The sequence below is a fragment of the Acanthisitta chloris genome, unplaced genomic scaffold (assembly GCF_000695815.1).
Source record: "Acanthisitta chloris isolate BGI_N310 unplaced genomic scaffold, ASM69581v1 scaffold12995, whole genome shotgun sequence".
Classification (NCBI taxonomy): Eukaryota; Metazoa; Chordata; class Aves; order Passeriformes; family Acanthisittidae; genus Acanthisitta; species Acanthisitta chloris.
The window spans coordinates 46,531-68,043 of record NW_008675442.1 but is presented as its reverse complement, the minus strand read 5'-3'; the positions used below and the strand labels follow the sequence as shown (position 1 = coordinate 68,043).

Genomic DNA, 21,513 nt, shown 5'->3' with positions numbered 1-21,513 from the left:
CCTGCTGCCCTTGCAATGAATGTGGCACATGTCTTCTGTTGGAAAAGTTTCCTCTTACTCAACTCCTTTTTTGCAAAATGTTTACTTTCCCATATTCTTTCCCATTATCAAGCTCCATCTTTGTACCTGTTTATGAAAACAGCCTGGTTGAAAATACCATGCCATAAATTTCACTTGTTTCATTCTTGATAATCGGGTTAGGAGAGGAGCAAAGTGAGAGAAAAGAAGTCACTGCTTTGCTCAGATTTACAAACAGAACTAAGTCATGTAAGGAATAAGTCTTGTTTCCAAGTTACTGATACTTTTCCCCCCTGTACTACTCCATGTAGTTTCCCCTTTTTCCTTTGTTTTGTGAAATGTTCTAAGCAGAGACATTCTCACTCACTTCATTAGTGATATGATCAGTCCATTTTTTGTTTATACTAGACTTACATCATGTTGGAAATGAGCCATACACATTTTAGAAAATGTAATGCAGACAGTTTGTCTTAAATATGTAGCTCTGCAATATGTTACAGTTTAAATACACTGGAAAGAAAAATACTTCCCATTATCTGTGAAGGGTATTTAAGTCCATTGTTCCATAAATTCTTTTTTTTTTCTGCTGTTAGTCTAGGTCAGTTGTAGCTCTGTTGGTTTTCCCCAGTGCTGTTTTCAGTATTCTTTTTACCCCACTTCATTCCTCTGCCTGCACTTTATGCCATAGAAAATCTAGTGTAACTATTTTACAGTTCTTTGATGCCACTGATTTTGTAATCTTCCAGTATTTAAAGCCAGGAGCATAGCCACTTTTGTTTCATTAAGGCAAGTCAATCTGTTCCCTTCAAAGCTGGATAGAATACATTTAATTGGAGTTTAGGTGAGAATATCCAATGCATATTGGCCAAAATGAAAAATGACACCTGCACACCCTGCCTCCTCATTGTCTTGAGATTACCACTGTCCCAGGTCCTCCAGTCTATTTCTGTTGTACAAGGACTGCTTGAAGTATTTGGTTTTTAAGCTTACTTCCAATCACTGACTTTTATCCCATTTTTCTCATTCCACATTTGCACCTTCAAATGAATCATAGAATCATAGAATTTTAGTGCTTGGAAGGGACCTTAGAGATCATCCAGTCCCAACCCCCTGCCCTGGACAGGGACACCTCCCTACTAGACCAGGATACTCAAGACTTCATCCAAGCTGGCTTTGAACACTGCCAGGGTTGGGGCATCCACTACCTCCCTGGGCAATCTGTGCCAGTGTCTCACGTCATGCATTGTGATGTATATAGAGCACACTTCTGTCTGTTGATGAAAAAATGAAAAGAAAATATATTGACAAAACTTTCTAGATCCTCATGGTTTCATCCTCATGGTTATCACTGTGGTGGATTTTGGAGCTCTGTGGTTAAGTATCAATATTCAGCTTGTACAGCATTGAGAACCCCATTAAAAGATATCAAGCCTAATACAGAGGTCAGCAGAACTAATCTATATACCTCTAACCCTACTAAAGGGAGCTTCTATAGAATCAATTACAGCTCTGTGTTTCATCTCAGAAGATTTAGGTTCTGTTCCTGGCTTTTATGATGGCTCTATGGGAAAGTCTCTGATCTATGAGTCCCATCCAAAAGTCAGAAATAGTTTTGCAGGTTTCTTTTTCAAGCAAATTGGAGATAAATAGATGAAAACGAATCTGTAAGAAGCAAGTTCATTGTTCAGTTGGAAATTTGGGTGCCTGACTGCTGAATTAGGTTCTCTATGTCTTAACAGATTCTTCAATTATAGCACTGATCATATACATTGGGAGCAAAGGTTGTGTTTTGTAGAGCAAGCAGGTTTTGCAACAGTGGGATCTGGGAAATCAGCCTTGGAGAAAGGTATAAGTAGTTTCACCTACTGAACTGCCATAGCAGAGCACATGTGGATCTGTGCTGTCATCTCTGGGAGGATGCCACTTTGTCTTCTTGGCGAGGCTACAACAGGGCATCTTATTTACAGAATTAGAGGCTCAAGTGAAGAAACAAGAATTGTAGGTTGCTTGAAATAGGGATGATAATGGTGATTTTGTTTGTGTCTGGGGAAAGATGGGTTTTGTCAAAGTCAGATGGTATAGGAGCTTGTGAAGAGCCAGGAATGATAAATACATATAACAAAAATACTTACTGCACATATTCACAATAGCTGCTAAGAGCTGTGATGATGATTTAAAGGCCTCTAATCTTTTTCCAGCTCTCCCTGTGCTACAACTGCCTAAATAGCTAAAGTACCTCAAATAATAAGTAGTTTTACTCTTTTATGTTGATGGGGTTTGTGTGCTTTGTGGAATAATTGGGAGTAATATGATTTCTGTCACATAAAAGCAAAGTGTAATTCTTTTTCTGCATCAATGAAGCTAAAAAAATACAGCTTTTTCCATACAAACAGGAATGCTGTCTGAAAAATCAACCTTCTGTTTTTTCAAGTGAAAACCACTGCTAAGGAAAATACAATAATTGTTATGTTAGAATATGGAATTAATTCTGGCTAGTTTTATAACAAAAGATGTTATTTATTTATTTATATATTTGCTTTTTTTCCTCTGTTAATTTATACAAATTGTATTCACAAGGAATTCTTAAAATTATTTTTAATAGTAAGATAGCCATTTTCATGTTGGCTAAAGAAAGTATCTAGTTAATACCTTTCTTTCAGAGAATGATGAAAGTATGTGTCTATGAGATAGCTTATAGAAAAAAGGTTTCTCTTAAGTCCTTCTAAATAAAGGATGGTTTGTGACTAGGAAGAGAGATTTTGCATCATCCAGTGAAATTCCTTATTGTAGATTAGCCTTATAAAGGGACCTTCATGAAGTGCAGAAATCCATTTGAAATTCCTCAGGTCCTTTGGAAGAACATGCCTCCTTTAAGTCAATTTGAAAAGTGTAGTCTTCTATGTGCATGAGTTTCATATAGTCTATAGCTATGCACTGGAGAACGCCTCTAAATCCTGTACATTAGTCGACATAGCTTTAAAAAGCAGAAAAAACTCAACAGCAGAAAATGTGGCTGAGGTCTGTTCTAGCTTCCAAGAGGACCTGCCTGTTCACTTGCACCTGTAGGCAACCTCCAGGTAAAAAAGTGGAAGCAGCAGGTTTTGGAATTCTGAGCAGAGCATGTGTTTTAAAAATGGTTTCAGAGAGAACAGCTTCTAAGGTAGTCTTGCCAGCATGAGCTGTGTCTGCTTTTCTGGGTTGTTCCTTGCAATAGCAGAAGGGTTAATGATAGTGGTTACAAGGTATTGGCAGCTGCTACTGCTTGTATCACAGGTACATGACCTAAGAGTAAATCTGTATAATACAAGAATGAATGTGCCAGCACTTGTTAACATCTTCTCTACACTTACTAAAGCTGCATTGGTTTAACTACTGTGGGAGAACTATGGGCAAAATAATCTTATTTGGGTGAGGGTGATGTGTACACAGTATAATAGTGCAATCGCTATCTAGAAAAAAAAAAAGAAAAAAAAAAAAAGAAAAAAAAAAACCTGAAAAAAAGAAAAGGAAGAAAAAAGGGTTATTAGCCTAAACTGCATTCTTTGTAGTACTGGGATGAAAGCATTGTTTTAGTCATGTGGGCTCCAAGTACAGTTGAGTGTTTGACCACACGGCAGCTCAAGTTCAATTCCTTTTTCTAAATCAGAATGACTGCAGAATTGTCAAGGTTACAGGAAAACTGGTTGCAACCATGTTTATGGCAGAATTTGAATAAATTCCCAACCTCGGAATTCCAAAGGTGGTTGTACCCAATTTAATTTTACTCTTGCACTTTGTGTCTATTCACAGATATAAATGAATGTCAGTATGGCAATCTCTGTACAAATGGGCATTGTGAAAATATGGAGGGATCTTTCAGATGCATTTGTGGCCAGGGCTTCAAACTCTCTGCATCAAAGGATCAGTGTGAAGGTAGGAAAGAATATGATTAAAATTCATAAAGTTGCTCTTACCTTTTAGATAATAGTTTTCTTCTATTAATATACCTCTTAATGGAAAAAGAGCAACTGTACAACACAGAGGCTAAATAGCAAAAAATTTTAGAATATGTATTTCCATTTTATGGCTTTCATGTTCACATTTTGATTTGACATGTGTTACAAAGTCGATCAAGAAGAAAGAGTAGTTATATTTATATTGCTAAATTGGAATTTCTGTAAATCCTTGGCATATCTGGCATTTTGGAGGTTTAGTGACAGGGGGTTTTGCTGCCTTAATTGCTTTTCTTTCTATCTTTTTTTTTCCTACTGCGTGGGTGAGTGGAATCAAAAAACCTAGGCTGCTCCCTGTTGGAACCCAGCAGTGCAGTCAATGCTGCCTGCATTGGTGCCACTACATTTGCAGTAATAGAATGTGGGAGAGTTTGATGTCATATTTCTCAGAACAGTACCTGTACCTCCAAAGTGTCAGTTTCCACATTTGTTCCAAATCTAAAATTCCCATCAGGACTGCTCCAGTGGAACAAAATAAGGTCTGAAGTTCGAGTGGAGTAGTCTGAGCCAAAACCTAGAGTGTACAAGAGGTATGAATATTCCTGTTCTTAAGAAGTGGGGAAGTTCTTAAAACCTCTCCCCAAAGGTGAAAGTCTGGGACAGTGTCTCCAGGCTGTGGAAGCACACAGAAATCTGAACATTTCTTGTCAAATGTTGGGTTTTCTTCTTTTCCCTTTTCCTAATCCTTCCCTAAGTGTCTCTGTGTAGCACCAAACACTTTCAGACTTCTGAGTGCTAATAATAATACAGTAAAACTAAATGATCCTTCATGTAAATTTGTCAAGCATTTTGAAACAAAACATCAGTGTAAGTTAAATGTCTTGAGTGAGTTAAATGTGCTGTTCAGGACACACAGCAGACTGATCTTGGGGAAAGTATGTAGACAAAATTTGACTGCTTCCTCTGAGCCTTTCATGGAAAAGTGCCCTTGCCAAGCTGAGCAGACTGTTCTTCTTAAAGTGTACCCTTCTAAAGTAAGGGCCTGTACATGTGCCCAGATGCTTCATGCAGCCCACAGATTTCAGTGATCCTTAAATTCTAAACTACTGTGGTTGCAAGGGGCCATTACTCAAGAGGTCAGACTGTTTAGCCATAACACAGACTTCAGAAACCCCATTGAGTAACTTTCTCCTGCTTGAATTGAAGTGTATTTTCAGAAAGACATTCAGCCATGCCTAAATGCAGTGACTAAGAACCCACCGTGTCAACTTAACTACTGCTTCTTTATGAATATTTCATAAACAACAGAGGGAAAACAGACTTCCTAGCTCAAACAAGACATGTGCTATGTTCTGAATTCAAAGTGCAACTACCCTCCAGTGTTTTGAGTTTTCCATAGGAAAATTCAAGTTTGATGTTCAAGTCCGTCTGTTAACTCAGGCTGACCCCAGTTTATGAGAACTGAAGCTCAGAGTTAAGCACTGGCTGTGGAAACAAAGAAACATTTCCCCACACTTAGATGAATAATACCATTACAAGGCAAGTATTTGAAGGAGCCTTAATGTACAATTTAACAGGGGAACAGCTCATCAATGTGCATCTGAAGCCACACCCTGTTGAAAGGTGGTGATCCTGCTGGAAAGAATTTTGTGGGTTTTGCTGACTCACTGGAGTGGCTGACTTGTTACCTTTGCCAGATATAACAGAAACAAAAGCAGCTCTCAGACAGCATATGTGTATGTGAGTCTGTGCATTGAGGGATGAATTGGCACTACAGGAGAGCATGCTGAACATGCTCATCTCAAGGAAAGCATGCAGTCTGCAATTTCATATATCATAAATTTTATGCATTAAGTTGACTGCATTTGTTAATAAACGAGACTGAGAGAAGCAGTGCTGGATATTGAACTCTGCTTTGTTCAGAATTGGTCTTTGAACCATTTGATTAGTAATTGGTGTTTTCAGATGTGTTACATTTTCACTGTCTCTTTTGCAGATATTAATGAATGCCAACACCGATCACTCTGTACGAACGGACGCTGCAGGAACACAGAAGGATCTTTCAGATGTATTTGTAGCCAAGGCTACTCATTATCATCTGCTGGAGATCAGTGTGAAGGTAAGCTTATGGACTTAAGCTACGGATTCATTTTTTTCAAGATCTTGATTATTTCAGCTATGAACTCTTTTGAGAATGCAGCAGAAAGATGTGTTTCTCTTTCTTTCTCTATACTTTACTGTCAACCATTCAATAGTCCCCACCTACACAACCACATATTTAATGGATTCTTAGAAATAGTCCCTGTCAACTTTCCACATACAAGAAATCAGCACATGTTTTTCCAAAAGTAAGATTGGAAGAACAGTCGACATTATTACCAAAAACAATTAAGCCTTTCCAAACCTTGTTGTTTAAATTCTGACACAGAGTTTCTGTACTATGAAAGCTTCTGCCAGCATATGCTATTCACATGGGAGCCTGCTAAGTTAAAACTTCTTGTCCAGCTGGTTTTGGGAACCTGCAGCCAGCCACCACAATCACACACGTGCACTGGCATGAGAAAATATGTAGCATAAGATGAGCTCCAGGGGGATCTGCTGGAGCTCACAGCTTGCACTGTCTCAGAAGGCTGTCTGTGTACTGAGCTTGTAGAAACAAAAGTAAGAGGTAAATGTAAGGAGAAATGCTGTGTTATAGAAAACAGAACATTCTATTATCTCTCAAGTAGAACAATTTAGTTGTTCAATATTTGATAAACTGATTTTTTTCCAACGAGTTATTTCAAAGCTACTCCCTCTTATCTGTTGTTGGCTGATATGGTATGTCTGCTGCATCTACTCATGGTCACCTTAAGCATGTAAGATTATTTACTAGGGAGCACCAGAATAGATTGTACCTCAGTTGCTTTCCCACACGAGTAGGGGGGAAAAGCCCTCAGTCAAGGTCTCGCTCTACATGTGGTATTAGCAGGTAAAATCTTTTCAGTCTCTAGTGTGCTTTCTGTAACTGCTGACACCATGCAAGACACAACTTCTTATTGCTGTTTCTACAAAATAGTGTTCTGCTGCTAGGTTATCCTCAATGCAGCACTTGGAAGGCAGTTCTCACCTTTGCCCTCACAGCAGTAGGCCAGGAATTTTCCTCTTCAAGTCATCCAGGTGAAGAGCATTTCCCCCTGAGCCAAACAAATGCTGTCTTCTCAGGACAAACAGATTTTAGCATCAGTGATCATGCTGGATTGTTCACATTTAATGAGTGACAGCATCTCTTGAAGTTTTCATCGACAAGGAATAAGGATATCTTGTAAAATCTCCGCAGCACATTGGTACTCTTTGGTGCTGACCTATTTGGAGAATATGGTCAGGGAAGAATTTAACATAATCTTCTCAGAATTCCTGGTGAGTACCAGCATCACTTGCATCAGCTTCAATAAATGTGGGCTGATGATGCAAGGCACTAGAAACTTGTGTCAAAGAATTTTGTTCTCCCCCAGCTTCAAGATCATCATGAATTGCACCAGATACAGAGATACTGTGTCAAGAATCAAAGAAAAATGTGGTGGAAGGGATCGCAGGTCCTTCGTGCCTCCCAAAGGCAGAATGGACAATATGGTATCATTCCTGACAACTGCTCATCTAACTTGCTCTGAGTAGGCTTCGGCAGAGGTTACAAAGTTCTCTTCAGACATCTTTGATGCACTTCATACAGCCCAAGAAGTCATGGTAATTGTTGCAGCCCTCCATCACCTGACCTGTCAAGACAGGTCCATCTTTAATCTTCAACTTTTTCTTGATCCTGTTCAAAGGCAGTTTTCAAGGCAAAACAATTTCATATGCTTTCAAGGCAAAAGAAGAGGAATAGGATCCAACAAAGATAAAGGGTAATGCTGCTCCTGTCCTTCAGGATCTTTGTCTCATTTACACGTCTGTAACCAAATCTACAGCTCCTCCAACCAGTGACAGAGTGGTTAATTTCTGTAAGGACAGTTTGTTTGCTGAAGATTTTTGTGAATATGATAAGTCCTGCACAAAATCAATTAATCTCTTGAAGTGGAAGAAATTCTTCTGTGCTTTCATTATAACCCTTCAAAATTTTCTGATCTACAGGATATTACAGGCTGCTTTTTGCACCTTGGAAGCTAAGTTTAAACAGACTATGTTTGTTCTGCTGTCAGCAAGAATGTTTGGTGCTACTGCTATAGCTGCTGTACATTCACCTCTCTTGGTTTTCCTCACCTTGTGATGTAATTATCTTGGAAGACTCCTTGAAGCATTCTGTGCACATTTGGGCAACTCAGTTGACTACGGTTTTAAATCTCATTCTTTTCATACCAGTGGATGTCCTCAGCCTCACAGCCATGTTCCCATCTTCATGAAATTGGCTTTCCTTGCAACTGTTTGTTCAGCCAGATGTGCATGGACAGCAGGGCAGAGGAAGATCACCTTGAGAAAGCATACAGTGTTTCTCCACATCATGGCTTCTGGTTTTTTGATTAGTCTATTTACCTGAATGTTTTCTAGCACTCCACAGAGAAAGCAGAAAAGAGATGACAAAAACTCTGGGTATAGCACAGCACAGTTGTCTGGAAAGAACAAAGTCATTCAAATTCTGTCCAGTTTCTCAAAGAGCCAGGTATGGACATTTGTCACATCGTAGGATACTCAAAAATGTATGATGATGTAAAGTCAATGTGATTGGCAAAACACTTGCAAGAAATGTGTTTGATTAATTAGGATTTCTTCTAGTTCAAATGCTTTCTTAAAGACATACCGGCTCAAGAAGCAGTTTGCTGGTTTGATCATTATAACTTATGCAAACTTCCAGGGTTATTGCAAAATTTGGCAGAATTATGCTGTGCTCATTTTCAGCTGTGCTTTTTGCAACCCTCTGGCTGAAGTTTTTGTCTGAGAATTTGCACAATATTTCAGTTGTTTAAGTATAAAGGTTATTTGCAAGTAACTGTGGTATACATTGGTGTATAGAAGCAGTATACATGCTCTGTATGCATCCTTGTGCTGAACTCTTCAGAAAATGAGAAAGCTGGACAGAGACCTTAATGCCTTCAGTTCTAGTTGATAGCAATAATCCATATGTCCATTCTTTTTATAAATGCCTGTATACCCTGTTATCCAAGGCTGAAGAACTTTTTCCTTCTGCAGTACCTGTAGAGACTTGCTATTATTAGCTGCTTGGAAATTGGTAACCTGGAAGTACATGACTGTCCAAAGGTGGGCTGTACACAAAACTTTCCACTTGAAGATAGAAAAAGAGGTTACTTCCTGGTGGTCAGAGGTCTTCAAGATACATGCTCACATGCATGTTTATCTTCTTTCTGCCCAAGTCTCTCATTCAGCATCTTGTTCTTGAGATGAAGCAACATTGAGACTTTCTGCTCAGTATTGCTCCAACTAAGAGGGAACACAAAGTGTGAGCACACATTTGAGGCCTTGTCTCAACTGGCAGCAAGTAGGAATATGCACCAATTGGACTTATGTACACACTGTACACTCAGGTTACTGGAGGAAAGTCTGTCTGAAGCTTAAAAGGCTCCAGTGTTCTCCTAAGAGGTTTCAGAGATTTTGCTAGCCAAAATGCTCAGGACCTGCACGTATAAAGGGTGGTAAAAAGTGCTGAATGTCTGTCTCATGCATGAGTTGCCACCTCTGATTTTTCTGGAGATTCTTGTGCAACAACCGTAGGATCTATGAAGAGTTGCATCAGAGAAAGGGAGGTTTGCATCCTATATGGAAGATAATGCATTTTGACTGAATTTGGCAGAAGACACATTCTTATTGTGAGACTTGGCATTAACTTAGCACAGGGGAGTCATTAATTTTTTTCTCATGCTCCTAGTCAAAATTAATTGCCTTTTAAATAAGTCACAGTTCATTTATCTGTTGAAAATTATTATGAAACATATGGTTATCTAAAGGTCACAACTTTGTCAGCATTAAGTGCAATTTTATCTTCAATACCATTCATTTATGTAAGAAAGCTATCCCGATTTCTTACTTTTATCAAAGAGCTTTACTCCCAAGGGGAGTGATATAGTGTGGGCTTTCCAAAGATAATGCAGAAATGAGGGCATGTTCTCTTTTTAATTTCAGTTGTTATTCATTCCTGCAGCACAAGGAAAGTTACAACTCTCATCAGCTATAATCCATTCTTAAGAAATCAGAAAAATCAAAGGCAGTGGTAAAAGCTTTTGATTACTGATTTTCAAAGTACACTATATTATCAAAGCAATAGACTCACTAAATTTTTAGGTGGGGCACTGTGGAGGCAGAGGGAAGTAACTAGTTGCTTATGAGGCACTTTTTTTATTTGACTCTCTGCTTTTAAATTTTCAGAGATTGAGTTATCACGTACCTTGTGATCTTTAGCTATAGTGAAACAGAACTGTATGTCACTGGAATGTAAGCACTTGCTGAGTTAATCCTGTTGTACCCACAGTAACTGTGTTCTGTTCCCTCCATTGGGCTACCTTTAATCCCTTTAAAAGACAAGGGGAAGAAAAGACTTTAGGTGGAGAGAATACCAATGTCCTGTTCTTTGATTACCTTGTATCTAGTTTGTATCCTGAAACTTTCCCCGCTATGTGTGAGCCAGCACGTGTATCCCATGGATATCAAGACGCTAGGGCAGAGTCCACAGGCCTGAGGCTGGATGCAGGGAATGTGCAATATAGGCAGCTGAGGGCTAGACCCTCCGTGCCTGGGCTGTGAAGCTGCATTTATGGTGTGGGTGCAGCACTGTGCAAAAGCAGCGATTCAGCTTCGTAACCAAGCTGCTAAGCCTGTGAAATGGCCATATTGCATTGCAAGAACTGCACGAAAAATTACCCATTAGCACAACAACGTGGACAGTGTGGTCCCTGCCCTACAAGTCTCCTGCCCACGTGGCTGTTTCATGAGTAGTCCCTGCAGGCATGTCCTGTCTGGTGTGACACACCAGCTATGCTTGGGCTTGCCCATCCTCAGGGGGGTGTCTGAGTCAGGTCACTTCCTGTTCAAGGATCTCTGTGTAGTGGTTTGAACATGTCCAAAGACGTGTATTGCAAATATGCATTAGTAGTAGGTATTTTTTGTGTTTGTCTCCCAAATGTACAGCTGCTTGGATTTCTTTTGAACTGCATTACTGCCTTGTAGAATACAAGAAATTTGATGATATTAATTAATTAAAAATGTATCCTAAAGTGTAGTACTTGATTTCCACACATACACACAGTTATTAAAGGGCATTGTAACTTCAAGTTGCTATGGTAGTATTAAAGTATCACTATTAAAAGTTTCATCAGTTTTTACATCATCCAATAATTCAGTTGCATTTTTATTTCAGATGTTGATGAATGCCTTCAAGACAGTGATATTTGCCTTAGAGGAAACTGCATAAACACTGATGGGTCTTACAAATGCACTTGTCCTGATGGTTTCCAGCAGATAGCAAACAGAGGATGTCAAGGTATGAAATAACTGTAAAAAATAACTGGATCATTATTATAAATGTGCAACTTTGTAAACATAACTAGTGATAGTCGCAGATCATGCTAAGGAAGGGAAATTCATTTATAATTTGTAGTACTTTCTTGCTCTTCTCATTTTATATTTGTCTCTGTAAATATATGTTGTGAAATTATTTCAAGAGGCTGAAATTTCAGCCTTCATAACTTGAAAGAGAATCTGTATTAGAACTAACAGAGATACAGTGCTGCTTTTTTTCCAAATCCTGGAAACATTTATTTTAACAGAAGCTTCTGTGTGTTGCAAACCAGCAATGTAACAGCAAGAGCAGTATAGTTAGTGTCAAGTCATATTAGATAGATATCTCTCACCTCTAAAACCCTTGCAGTGCTGTGGGGAGGAAGAGACTGTGGTTACCTGAGACTGAGTCAGCATTGCCAAACCCAGAAAAATACTTCCCAGGTTTTAGTATGAACGATCTCAACTTCATGTTGGCACAACACACAGGCATGCCTCATGACTCCCTTTTGCCATCCCTTTTTATGAGACAGGAACCATGGTATTAGAGCTGGAAAGTGATAGTGTGTTCATGCTGTAAATTACTGGAGGACACTGGACTTTGCTTTGGCCGCTCTCTTATGCGCGGTGTAGACGTTAGCTGAGAGAATGTATTCCAGCTGATCTATGTTGAAGATATTTTGCAAGCAACGGTAAATTCCCAGTGAAAGTTTGAGTAGTCTGTGTGACTTGCCTTCAGCATACAGAAGTGCTGTATTAGATCTTGCTTTAGCAGATAAAAGAGAATTGATCACAAGCTAAAATCAATGCCAGCTTTGATACCCCTGCATTATCTTCATTCCACCATCTGAAGTAGTAGTATATAGGCTTCATGTTTTAAATGGATAAACATAACAAAACTGAAAGCACTTATGAGCCAACTAGGGGACAGACAGTACAGACAGAGAGCTATTGAATTAAACTGGCAAATTTATCACGGATTGCAGTGTCTGCAAGTTGAATCTGGACTAGACTAGAAATTAGGAACATGCGTTTTGGTAAGTAGCAAAGTTGAAAAGAGTCCAAAACATGAGAAATTGTGCAGTTTGCTCTTTCAGACATATTATACTCTCTTTCCATAACATTGCTAATTTTATTTTCTTGTATTTTAATACATCATCCTACCTTGTGTCATCAGCTGGTTTGGTTTTCAGTATTTTTCTGGCAGTTTTAAGAAACTGACAGCTAATTCTACAGAACAGTATGGGTCCTGGGAAGCTACCATACTGTCCTTGTCATTGCTGATCTCCCATCTTTCCTGACTCTCAGAGAGCTTTAGGAAGTAGTGATGGTTTGTATTTATTATGAATTAAGAGAAAAGTTTACACATGTAGATATTGTGTTAAGCACAGTGCACTGACTTTTCCTTAGGCATGCAGATACCCTTCCCAGTGCTGTCTCTTTTCTTTCCTCATATGGCCATGACTTCAGGACACTGGCTGGAAGGTTTACACACAGGCTAGAATCCATTTGTATCTAAAGAAAATTCTATAATGGATGTCATGGTCTTGAGATGATGGTATTGAAATAATAATTTCTCTGGTATATCAAAATTACCATCTACTTTGATGCATTTTGGATGTCTGTAACAATAGCCAGAATTTAAGCAACAAAAGATACAGTTAAGAATGAGAAATTCTAGTATCTGTAATGATGGATGAGTAAACCACATGTGTAAGTTTTGTTTGTAAATTTGTGTTTGCTCTTAGCATGGTACTCAATGCTCCTTAATAGGTTTCTGTAAAGAATAATACAGAAGTGCAGTTCTAATGTGAATGGCAATTGATGTGATAGTTTCTTAATGAAAGAATGCAGTCCTTAAGTTCTGAGGGCAGGTTTGGTTGCTAAGTTGAGGCATCAATCAAAAAGAAATATTTCAGATTCACCAGTTTGAAAGGCAGTGTTTGAAAAATGCTTTCTAAGTTTGAAAAAGAACCCAAGAAAACAGATAAGGATTGCAAACTCCTATTGCCACCTTTGGGGATAATTCCCATTCTCCATCAGCAAAAAAAGAGCATTGGGCTTTAAATCATGTAAAATCAGCCTGCTGGGAAAGATGGAACTCCAAACCTGCTGGTGAAACATGGAGCCAAATGCTCAAGTTGACCAATGTGCAGCAATCAAAAAGCAGTGAGATGGAGCTGTCTGAGAATTCCTCTAATGAAGGAGAAATGTTGGCTGGGATGGAGCTTATACTGATATCTCACAAATCACTGTCTGCTCATCATCATCTCATAGAATGATGTAGCAAGAGTATGTTGCAGCTGAACATAATGACATCTCTACAGAGTTTAAGAATGATCCCAGGAGATTTGATTGCTCTGGAAAATGAGCCCATTAGCTATTTACATAGCCAGTGGAAATAAAAGCTACTTTTAAGATTAATTGAAATTAGGCTTAATATTCAGGGTATGATGATTTGCAAAGCTATTAACATCTCTGTGCTTTCAGATATCAATGAATGTGAGAGATCTGACCTCTGTTCACCACATGGGGAGTGTCTGAACACAGATGGTTCCTACCAGTGCATATGTGAGCGAGGCTTTTCTGTGTCTGCAGATGGCCGAACATGTGAAGGTGAGACAAGTTACAATAATCCAATCCCATGGATTTCCTGTTATTAGTTGGATGAGGAAAGTAGTCAGTCAGCCACTATTAACTCTGAAATCTGCCACTTAAGGGCCCTGTTCTTTTTCCTGTAAATGTATGGTGTGCTATGTTGCCATTTGAATCATAAGAAGGGAATTTAGAAAATGGGAAATGTGTTTTACATTTCATTACTTTTAATAATTTTGCTATCTTAATGTTGGTTTACATATTTAATTTTTTTTAGCAAATCAGTGAAAAAGAAGGAATACTAACGTAACTATGGCAAAGGAGGGAATGACATTCTTATGTTGAGAGATATGAAAACAGTGGATATCTGTAATAGTATTCATAGATAAGAAATCATTTCTATCGTATAGTAGGAGAGGAAGGAATAAATACATGTAAACTGCATGTAAAGTGTGTTTGTAACTCAGTGGATAAAACCTTCCTACCATGAATATCCAGGATTATTTAATCTGAAGCTTAAGTGCATTGTCAGCAAGCCTGAGCTGCCTGAATGTTCTCACTGTTGTGTGTGAGACACCAGAACCTTGCTTGCCCAAACTTTTGCTTTTTTAAATATGCAGATTAAGCATCCATACAACAGAAGTAACCCTAGTGAGAAACTGTAGTGAAACTATCTGTGATAGAACTTCAGGCATTTTGACATGGCAGAAATGGGGTAAATAGCAGTAACTGGATCTTTATAGTGCTAAAGTCAGCTATCTTATGGTTTGCAAGTGTATGCCAGTATGCTTATACAGGTATCTTTCATACAAGGCTGTAAAAGCTACTCCAGTAATAACACTGGTGACAAACATCAACCAGGAGCCTGGAATTTAGGATAACTAGGCTCTTTATGTGGTTATAGCATGTGAATATATCCTGCTGCTAAAGGAATGCACACACTTGCTGGTGATGCTGCTCTCCTGCACTGAATTTTAAGTAGGAGACTTGTGCTCAGTGATACCAGGAAGGTACGTGGCTTTGTGTAGTTGATGACGCTGACAGAAAACAAACACTCCCCTAACTGGATGAAGAATGGCTGTTCTTATGGATGAGAGGACTGTTCAAGACAAGAAGCCCTGTGGGAAAAGTTCAGAAGGGGAAAAATTATATGGTAGGACTTGGCAGGATATATGCGGAGGAGAAGCACTGAGCAGATGATAGCTTGGTGTTAGAACCTATGGATAGTGGATCTCAAGCAGCCAACAAGTAAGCAACTGTCCTCTCTTCCAAGCTGCAGGCCAGTTAATCCATACATGATTGGTTTTCGTGGGCCAGCTCTTCTCATAGTTAACTTAGGGACAGCAAAAATGTTACTCCTTCAGTGGATGAGGTATATTGAAACTTGTCTCTGACTGTTGCGTTTACTCCCCTTACGTAGACCAGAGGAAAACCAGCATTACAGATTTATTATTTGAGCTGGCACATACCCTGTCATATAGTTCGTAATGTGATCTCTAGTGAAATGAAATACACTGCTGGCAAGAACAGTTATGCTGATGTAAGGGAATAAGTGCTGTATATTTAGATATAGCATGACATCAAACACGCTATTTGTGTTTTAATTACTATCGATAACTATAAAAAATCCTGCAGTATTTTTAGTGCTTTTTTCTCTCTAAACATTTACTTTATTTTGCAATCATGCCAGAAGTTGAAAGCAGCATTCTTTTTCTGCCAAGACAAAAGCCTGGTCGAGTAGGCTAGAGAGAGCAAATCTGAGTAACTCCAGTGATTGATGGGCAAGGCAGTATTTTGTGATTTCAAGTAATGGGGATAATTCCAGAGCATGTTCATGGATTCTTTTGGCAGCACGTGTACATTTCACCCAGTGCTTAGGAAGGATATGGTCAGATATCTTTGATTTCCCTGCAGGAAAAGTAGTAGCAGGTGTTTTGCCTCACTGTTGAGCATAGCTAAGAAAAAAAAAAGAAAGTGGTCGGAGAAGAATGCAGCTTGCTCTTAGTAGAAACCAAACACTTTATTTCAAATCAGAGTTAGAAGAACACTTATTAACCTTGTGAAATCAAACTTTCAGAAGCTAAAAAAAACAGACTTGCTTAGAAACACAACTTTAAAAAAAATGCCAAAGTCATTGGCATCTAATTTTAGGAGATGTACCAGAAACAACGAGTCCCTCTGAACCTCTGACAGTTAATAAAGTAGCACAGTTTCCATCACATATGATGAAATAGTACAAAATTATCTCCATTAGAACAAAAAAGCCAAACTTTTACTAAATAGAAAAAGATGAAATCACAAGATCTTATTTCCAGGATTGTGAGTAGTTTTGGAACTTCTTAATGAAGAATAAAACAACAAGTATAAAACCAGTTGAGCGTGCTTCACAAATAATTGGGGATGTGTATGGAATACAGATCAGACTTTATGTTCAGCACTTGGAAAAGTATTTTAATAACTTGGCAAAGCAAGTGTACTTCTAGTCTCTGAAGCAGCAGCGCTCCTTTTCCACCACAATTAGTTTCTCCATTCTGTCATTTTTATAAAAACAATTCTAGAGTTGAAAAAAACTCCTTTGAAGGGAGCATTGGTGGCATCAGTGTTAATATTTGTAGTGGTGTCAACTTCATGTGTAAAGGCAAGATGAAACAAAAGGAATGTGTGACATTCCAGGTACTGAGAAAGGATGTGGCTTCCAGCCGTAGGAGCTACTGTTCTTTGCACTGGGTGCTTCTGTGAATTTACTTCCAGTTAAGTGAGTGAGAATAACTGTTTATACCATCAGAGAAAGAACCTGAGGAAATTTTCCTGGATTCACATACCTCTCTGTACCTGGGGAGCAGATTTTCCATATCACCATACTTTTTGTTGTATGAGTTTGACTTGAGTTTGGGTTTTTTCAAAGTCAGAAGCAATAACAACATAAAGCATTCAAGAACCCCATGTGGTTCAGTTCTGGTATGGAGGTTTTATGGACACTGGCCAAAGTAAACTGAACAGCTGTGGGGACTGTGTCTTCTTCCAAGGTGTAGACAAACTTTTGTTGTACCATTGACATTCCATTGCTGCCTGGCCCCAAGCTCAGCAATTTGACTGTGCCAGGCTCTCTGAACTGGAGGGTCTCAGAGTACTCTCTAGTTCTTTGTTGAGCTCTCTGGGATGCCTGTAAGGACAGCATTTTACCCAGTTGGCTGCGAGTCAATTGTCTTGGCAAAGCCTCAAGTTAGTTTCTCTGATGCTTAAGTCAATACCCTGCCTCAAGCGCCTCTTCTATCTCCATGTACAATCCCATATGTCCTTCACTTTTTGTCTCACTCTGCCACAAGCCTTCAGCTTTACTGCCTACTTCAACAGGCACTCCAAAAAAACATACATCCTACCAGAGATCTCCAACCACTGCTTCTTCCTTTCCCCTCACTTAGTGTCTTGTATCCTGTTCCCCTTTCCTTGTCCACTGAATAAATCACCCATCTGAGCCTTTTGGATGCTTGCACAGAGTATTCTATGATCAAAGAATAATTCATAATTATTATAACAATAATCTGTACACAAAGACTCTACATTGTCCATCATTTAAGGTGACTGCATACCTAGAAGTCTGAAAATCACAGAAGCAAAGAGCAGAGCAGTGAACAGTGCATAACCTTTACCTCTGCCACCAAAGACATTTTAAGCAACTAGCTGCTGTTGCTGCATGTCACAGCCATAATTCTGCCCATATATAGAGAAGACAAGACAGATTTAGGAAAAGGGTATGGTAAATCTAGGATTCCTTTTGAAGCCAAATGTTATCTGTTACATGGAGTAAATTTTATGCAATAGACGACTTCGCAGCTTCACCAAATCTTCACCAAATACTCAAGGACACAAGTATGCATCTCCAGAGTGTACTGCTGTGAGCTACCTTCTTGTTACACAATGAGTAATCACAGACTTCACACCCTTCTCACATTGGTTAATATAGGTGTCTTAAGGCTTTAGCTACTTCTTTTCTGTATGTTGGCTAAAGAAGTAAAAACGTGAAGGCAGAAACAAGAATCTCTTTCTTAGCCACAGCATTGGAACATTGGCATGACCATCCAGCATTATTGCCTCTAGATAACCAAAGTTTTTATTCAAATAGTCATTTGTCTAGTTTTGTCATAACAGTGATTTTTATGTATGGATGTTATGGGCAGCCCTGGAAGTCTCAGAATCAGAGCTCTGCTTTGCTAAGCACTGCACAGAGCTGTCCTAGGAAACAGTTCCTCTTCCAGACACTTCACCACTTGACTAGATTTCATTGAGATTTAAGTCTCATGCCTGAAGCTGAGGATGCCTTCGGTTGGCAGCAAACAGGAACACAATGTTGAGCTGAATAGGAGTGTGCTTGAGTGTGCACGTGTTTTGCCTTTCCTCAGATCCTGATAATGTTAGATCAAAGGAGTTTTGATTAAAGCAGACAGCACTGAATCATGGATTCTAAAACAGGTTGTAATGACAGAGAACTGCTTTAGTCACTGTACAGACATAGGATATATTAGATTCATATTTAGTTTTTTACCCTTAGTTCGTCTCCATGTAGCAAGAGAATCGCCAATTATAAGCCTCATGCTTTACAGGGTGATTAAAGAAACAAATGTCCTTTCCGGCTGTAAAAAAGAGTCCTTTGAGTGAACTGTCTAGACAAGGAAAAATATTTGGTGCTTGGACCTTCTCTGTAATATCCCATACACTGAAAGGTGTCGAGACTGTACTTTTTAAATACAAAGCTGTCTTCTGTGGCTTATATTATATACTGAATTAGAACACTTGCTACAGTCACAGGTTTTGTTTCTGCAGCTTTTCAGTCGATGACCTTGATTTACCTATGAAGAACCAGCTGCAGGATCCATTCCCCTGCTTCCTATAACATTTAGCTTTTAAGTAAGAGAAATTCCATAGTTTAGATAATTCTAAAATCTCCAGTGGTAGTTTCTTCTGCTTAGGTTTTTAACAAAGTTCCTGTCCTGAGCAACTTTTGTTGCTCAACTATAGTTGGCTGCTGAAAATACAAACACTGCATTATTGCTGTTGTCTTAAATTCCTGGCTGTCAATCCACCATTGTTTATTCATTTTGAATCCTTTTCTTAACAGAGTTTTCTGAATAAGGGATAGAGTATTCAGATTTTTTACTAGATATGTGAAACTCTGATGATCACACGAAACTAAATATTAAAATTGGATATGTTATGCAGGTACAGTGCACAGCAGCAAGAAGGAGAGATCAGAAAAACACAACCATAAACAATTTTTATTTTCTGACTCCCAGTAACTCCATATGCATCTCTATAATTCTGTCATTATGGTGACTTGAAAAGGAAAAGATATTAAAGGTAGTACTTGACCTTTGACAGTGTCTTTAATACAGACATGTTGCTTGCTCTCGTTGCTGAATTAATTCTACTAGGGATTGTTTGTGGTAGATTTCAATAAATTCAATATGCAGAAACCACCCAAATTTTTATATTCAGTTCCTTGAGAATAAGCATATTAGCTATTGTATTCTTTGCCAAATACAAATAGCCCTTTCTAACATAAATTCCTTCAATATTTTTCCTTTGTATAATAAATCAAGATGTAAAGACCATTAAAACCTTTATTGGCAAAACTTGCAAACCAAAATAGAGTCCTTTTTTAAATAACCATCAGTTATACTCATATATGTCTTCTAGATTTTGGTGTATGTAGTACATACAATTTTTTGCATTAATTTTGTATTTTAGCTGAAGGTTGCTAACCAGTGGATCAGTTCAGTAGAAGAAGTGAGTTTTCCATTGCTTAAACATCCTAAAGTGAAATTAGATGCCCTTCTGAGAAATATGTTGAAATCTCCATTGGTACAGAAATTGCCAGAGATGGTTTTTTTAACCTATTTAAGAGGTTGCAGATAGTCTCTTCTGCCCTTAAAAGTCCATGGCAATTCTAGCAATTCTAAGCCTGCTCAAACCCCACCACAGCACATAGGAAAAGCTGGTTTTCAAGGTCCCAAAAATGCCTATTCCTGAAGCAGGTAGAAGCATATGTGGATGAATTTGAGCACTTGGGGAGCAAGAGAGCAGCACAACAGGTAAATAGGTGTGGATGGTGATGACATGATGATCAAATTTGATGGCTTGGAGTGCTGTGGCCATGTGGTTCAAAGACCAAGAATGCCCTTTCAGCTGAGTGTAAGACACAATTCAAAAGTTAAAATGGCCATGCCCAGTGAGCACTGTCAGAAGAAGAACAAGGTGCATTTTTACTGACTTCTCTGTGTTTGACACAGCTGTGAAGAGCTGGAAGAGTAGATGGAAGAGTAGACAGCCCTACTCTGTCCTTACAGAAAGACAGCCAGCAGCAGTGCTGATAACCTGTTCAAAGAAGCCCTCTCTCCATGGCAATGCAGGATTCAGTCCCACCAGCTCTTCAGTTCAGGGGGTGCCTAAGGCCTTCACTGGAGGTAGAATGATGATAGGCTCCATCACTTGAAGGGCTACTGTGATGTGCAGAATTAATGCTAGTAACAAGTACTCAGATAAATCAAGAACAGATCACTTTATCCCCCATTTAAAATGCAATTCCCCCTTGAGGGACTGTGCAGAAGGCAAGCAGACAGCAACCTTACTTAATGTCATAATGTTTTTTAGGAAAGAAATCCAGCAATAATTTCTCTGCTTCAGACTGCAGAGGAATTTAGAAGGCAGCAGGTACTAATCCTAGTATCCTGGCAAGTTCCCAGTTTCAGCTAATGTTCTACCTCCTGAAAAGCACACCATGACATCTTTAATGGCCACAGATGGTGAGGGCTTTGGGTTCAGGTGTTACTCTGAGTGAAGATAAAAATAATACATTCCTAGCACTTGTAATACACTTACAAAAATAAACCATGATCTGCCACAAGCAGCTCTGCTTCCTTATAGTTTGGTGGGCAGCTGAGTCAAAGAACAGATTTACTCATGTAAGTGATTCCTACATGTAATGCCAACAAACAACAAACAGGAACTAGAAATGAAAGGGCCAGTACAGAAAGCACACAGGCATTGGAATTACTTTGCCTACCTGAGTAAGATTATGTGTAAATTTGCAGCATTAAAGACAGAAGGCTCAGTCCACAGGTATTTACCTCTTACACCATGAGATTCTCTTCCTATGCTGAGAGCCAGAATAAGATCTGTGTGGTACTTATGCACAAGGGACACAACCATACCCTTGAACTCTCTTTGTGGGCACAGTGGGTCCAGTTTCACACATGTTGTTGACTGCATAATACTACACTGGTAGAATCTCTTAGTCAGTCAGAGAGGTAATTTAAACGATGTCTTACTCTGGGGTATGTAGCATCATGCCATAGTTGTCAGTTTTGGTGAAACAGATATGTGGAGGCTGTTGACCAAAACCATTGTCTGACATGTTTTCTGCAGAGTTAACAATGAAACAACATGTGTTTACGTCCATCTTTGTGTCTTGTCCTTTGTGTGATTCTTTACA

The 21,513-nt window shown here is 38.9% G+C and overlaps 1 protein-coding gene across 2 annotated transcripts in view; it reads left to right on the top strand.

Annotated features, from left to right (window-relative positions):
- Window positions 1-21,513, top strand: part of LTBP1 (latent transforming growth factor beta binding protein 1) — a 175,356-nt gene that overhangs the window by 119,493 nt on the left and 34,350 nt on the right. For both annotated transcript variants that reach the window (XM_009075762.1, XM_009075761.1), the window contains 4 exons: window positions 3,808-3,930; window positions 5,947-6,069; window positions 11,290-11,412; window positions 13,920-14,045. In XM_009075762.1, the coding sequence (XP_009074010.1) occupies window positions 3,808-3,930; window positions 5,947-6,069; window positions 11,290-11,412; window positions 13,920-14,045 (495 nt within the window). The remainder of the gene's footprint in view (window positions 1-3,807; window positions 3,931-5,946; window positions 6,070-11,289; window positions 11,413-13,919; window positions 14,046-21,513) is intronic.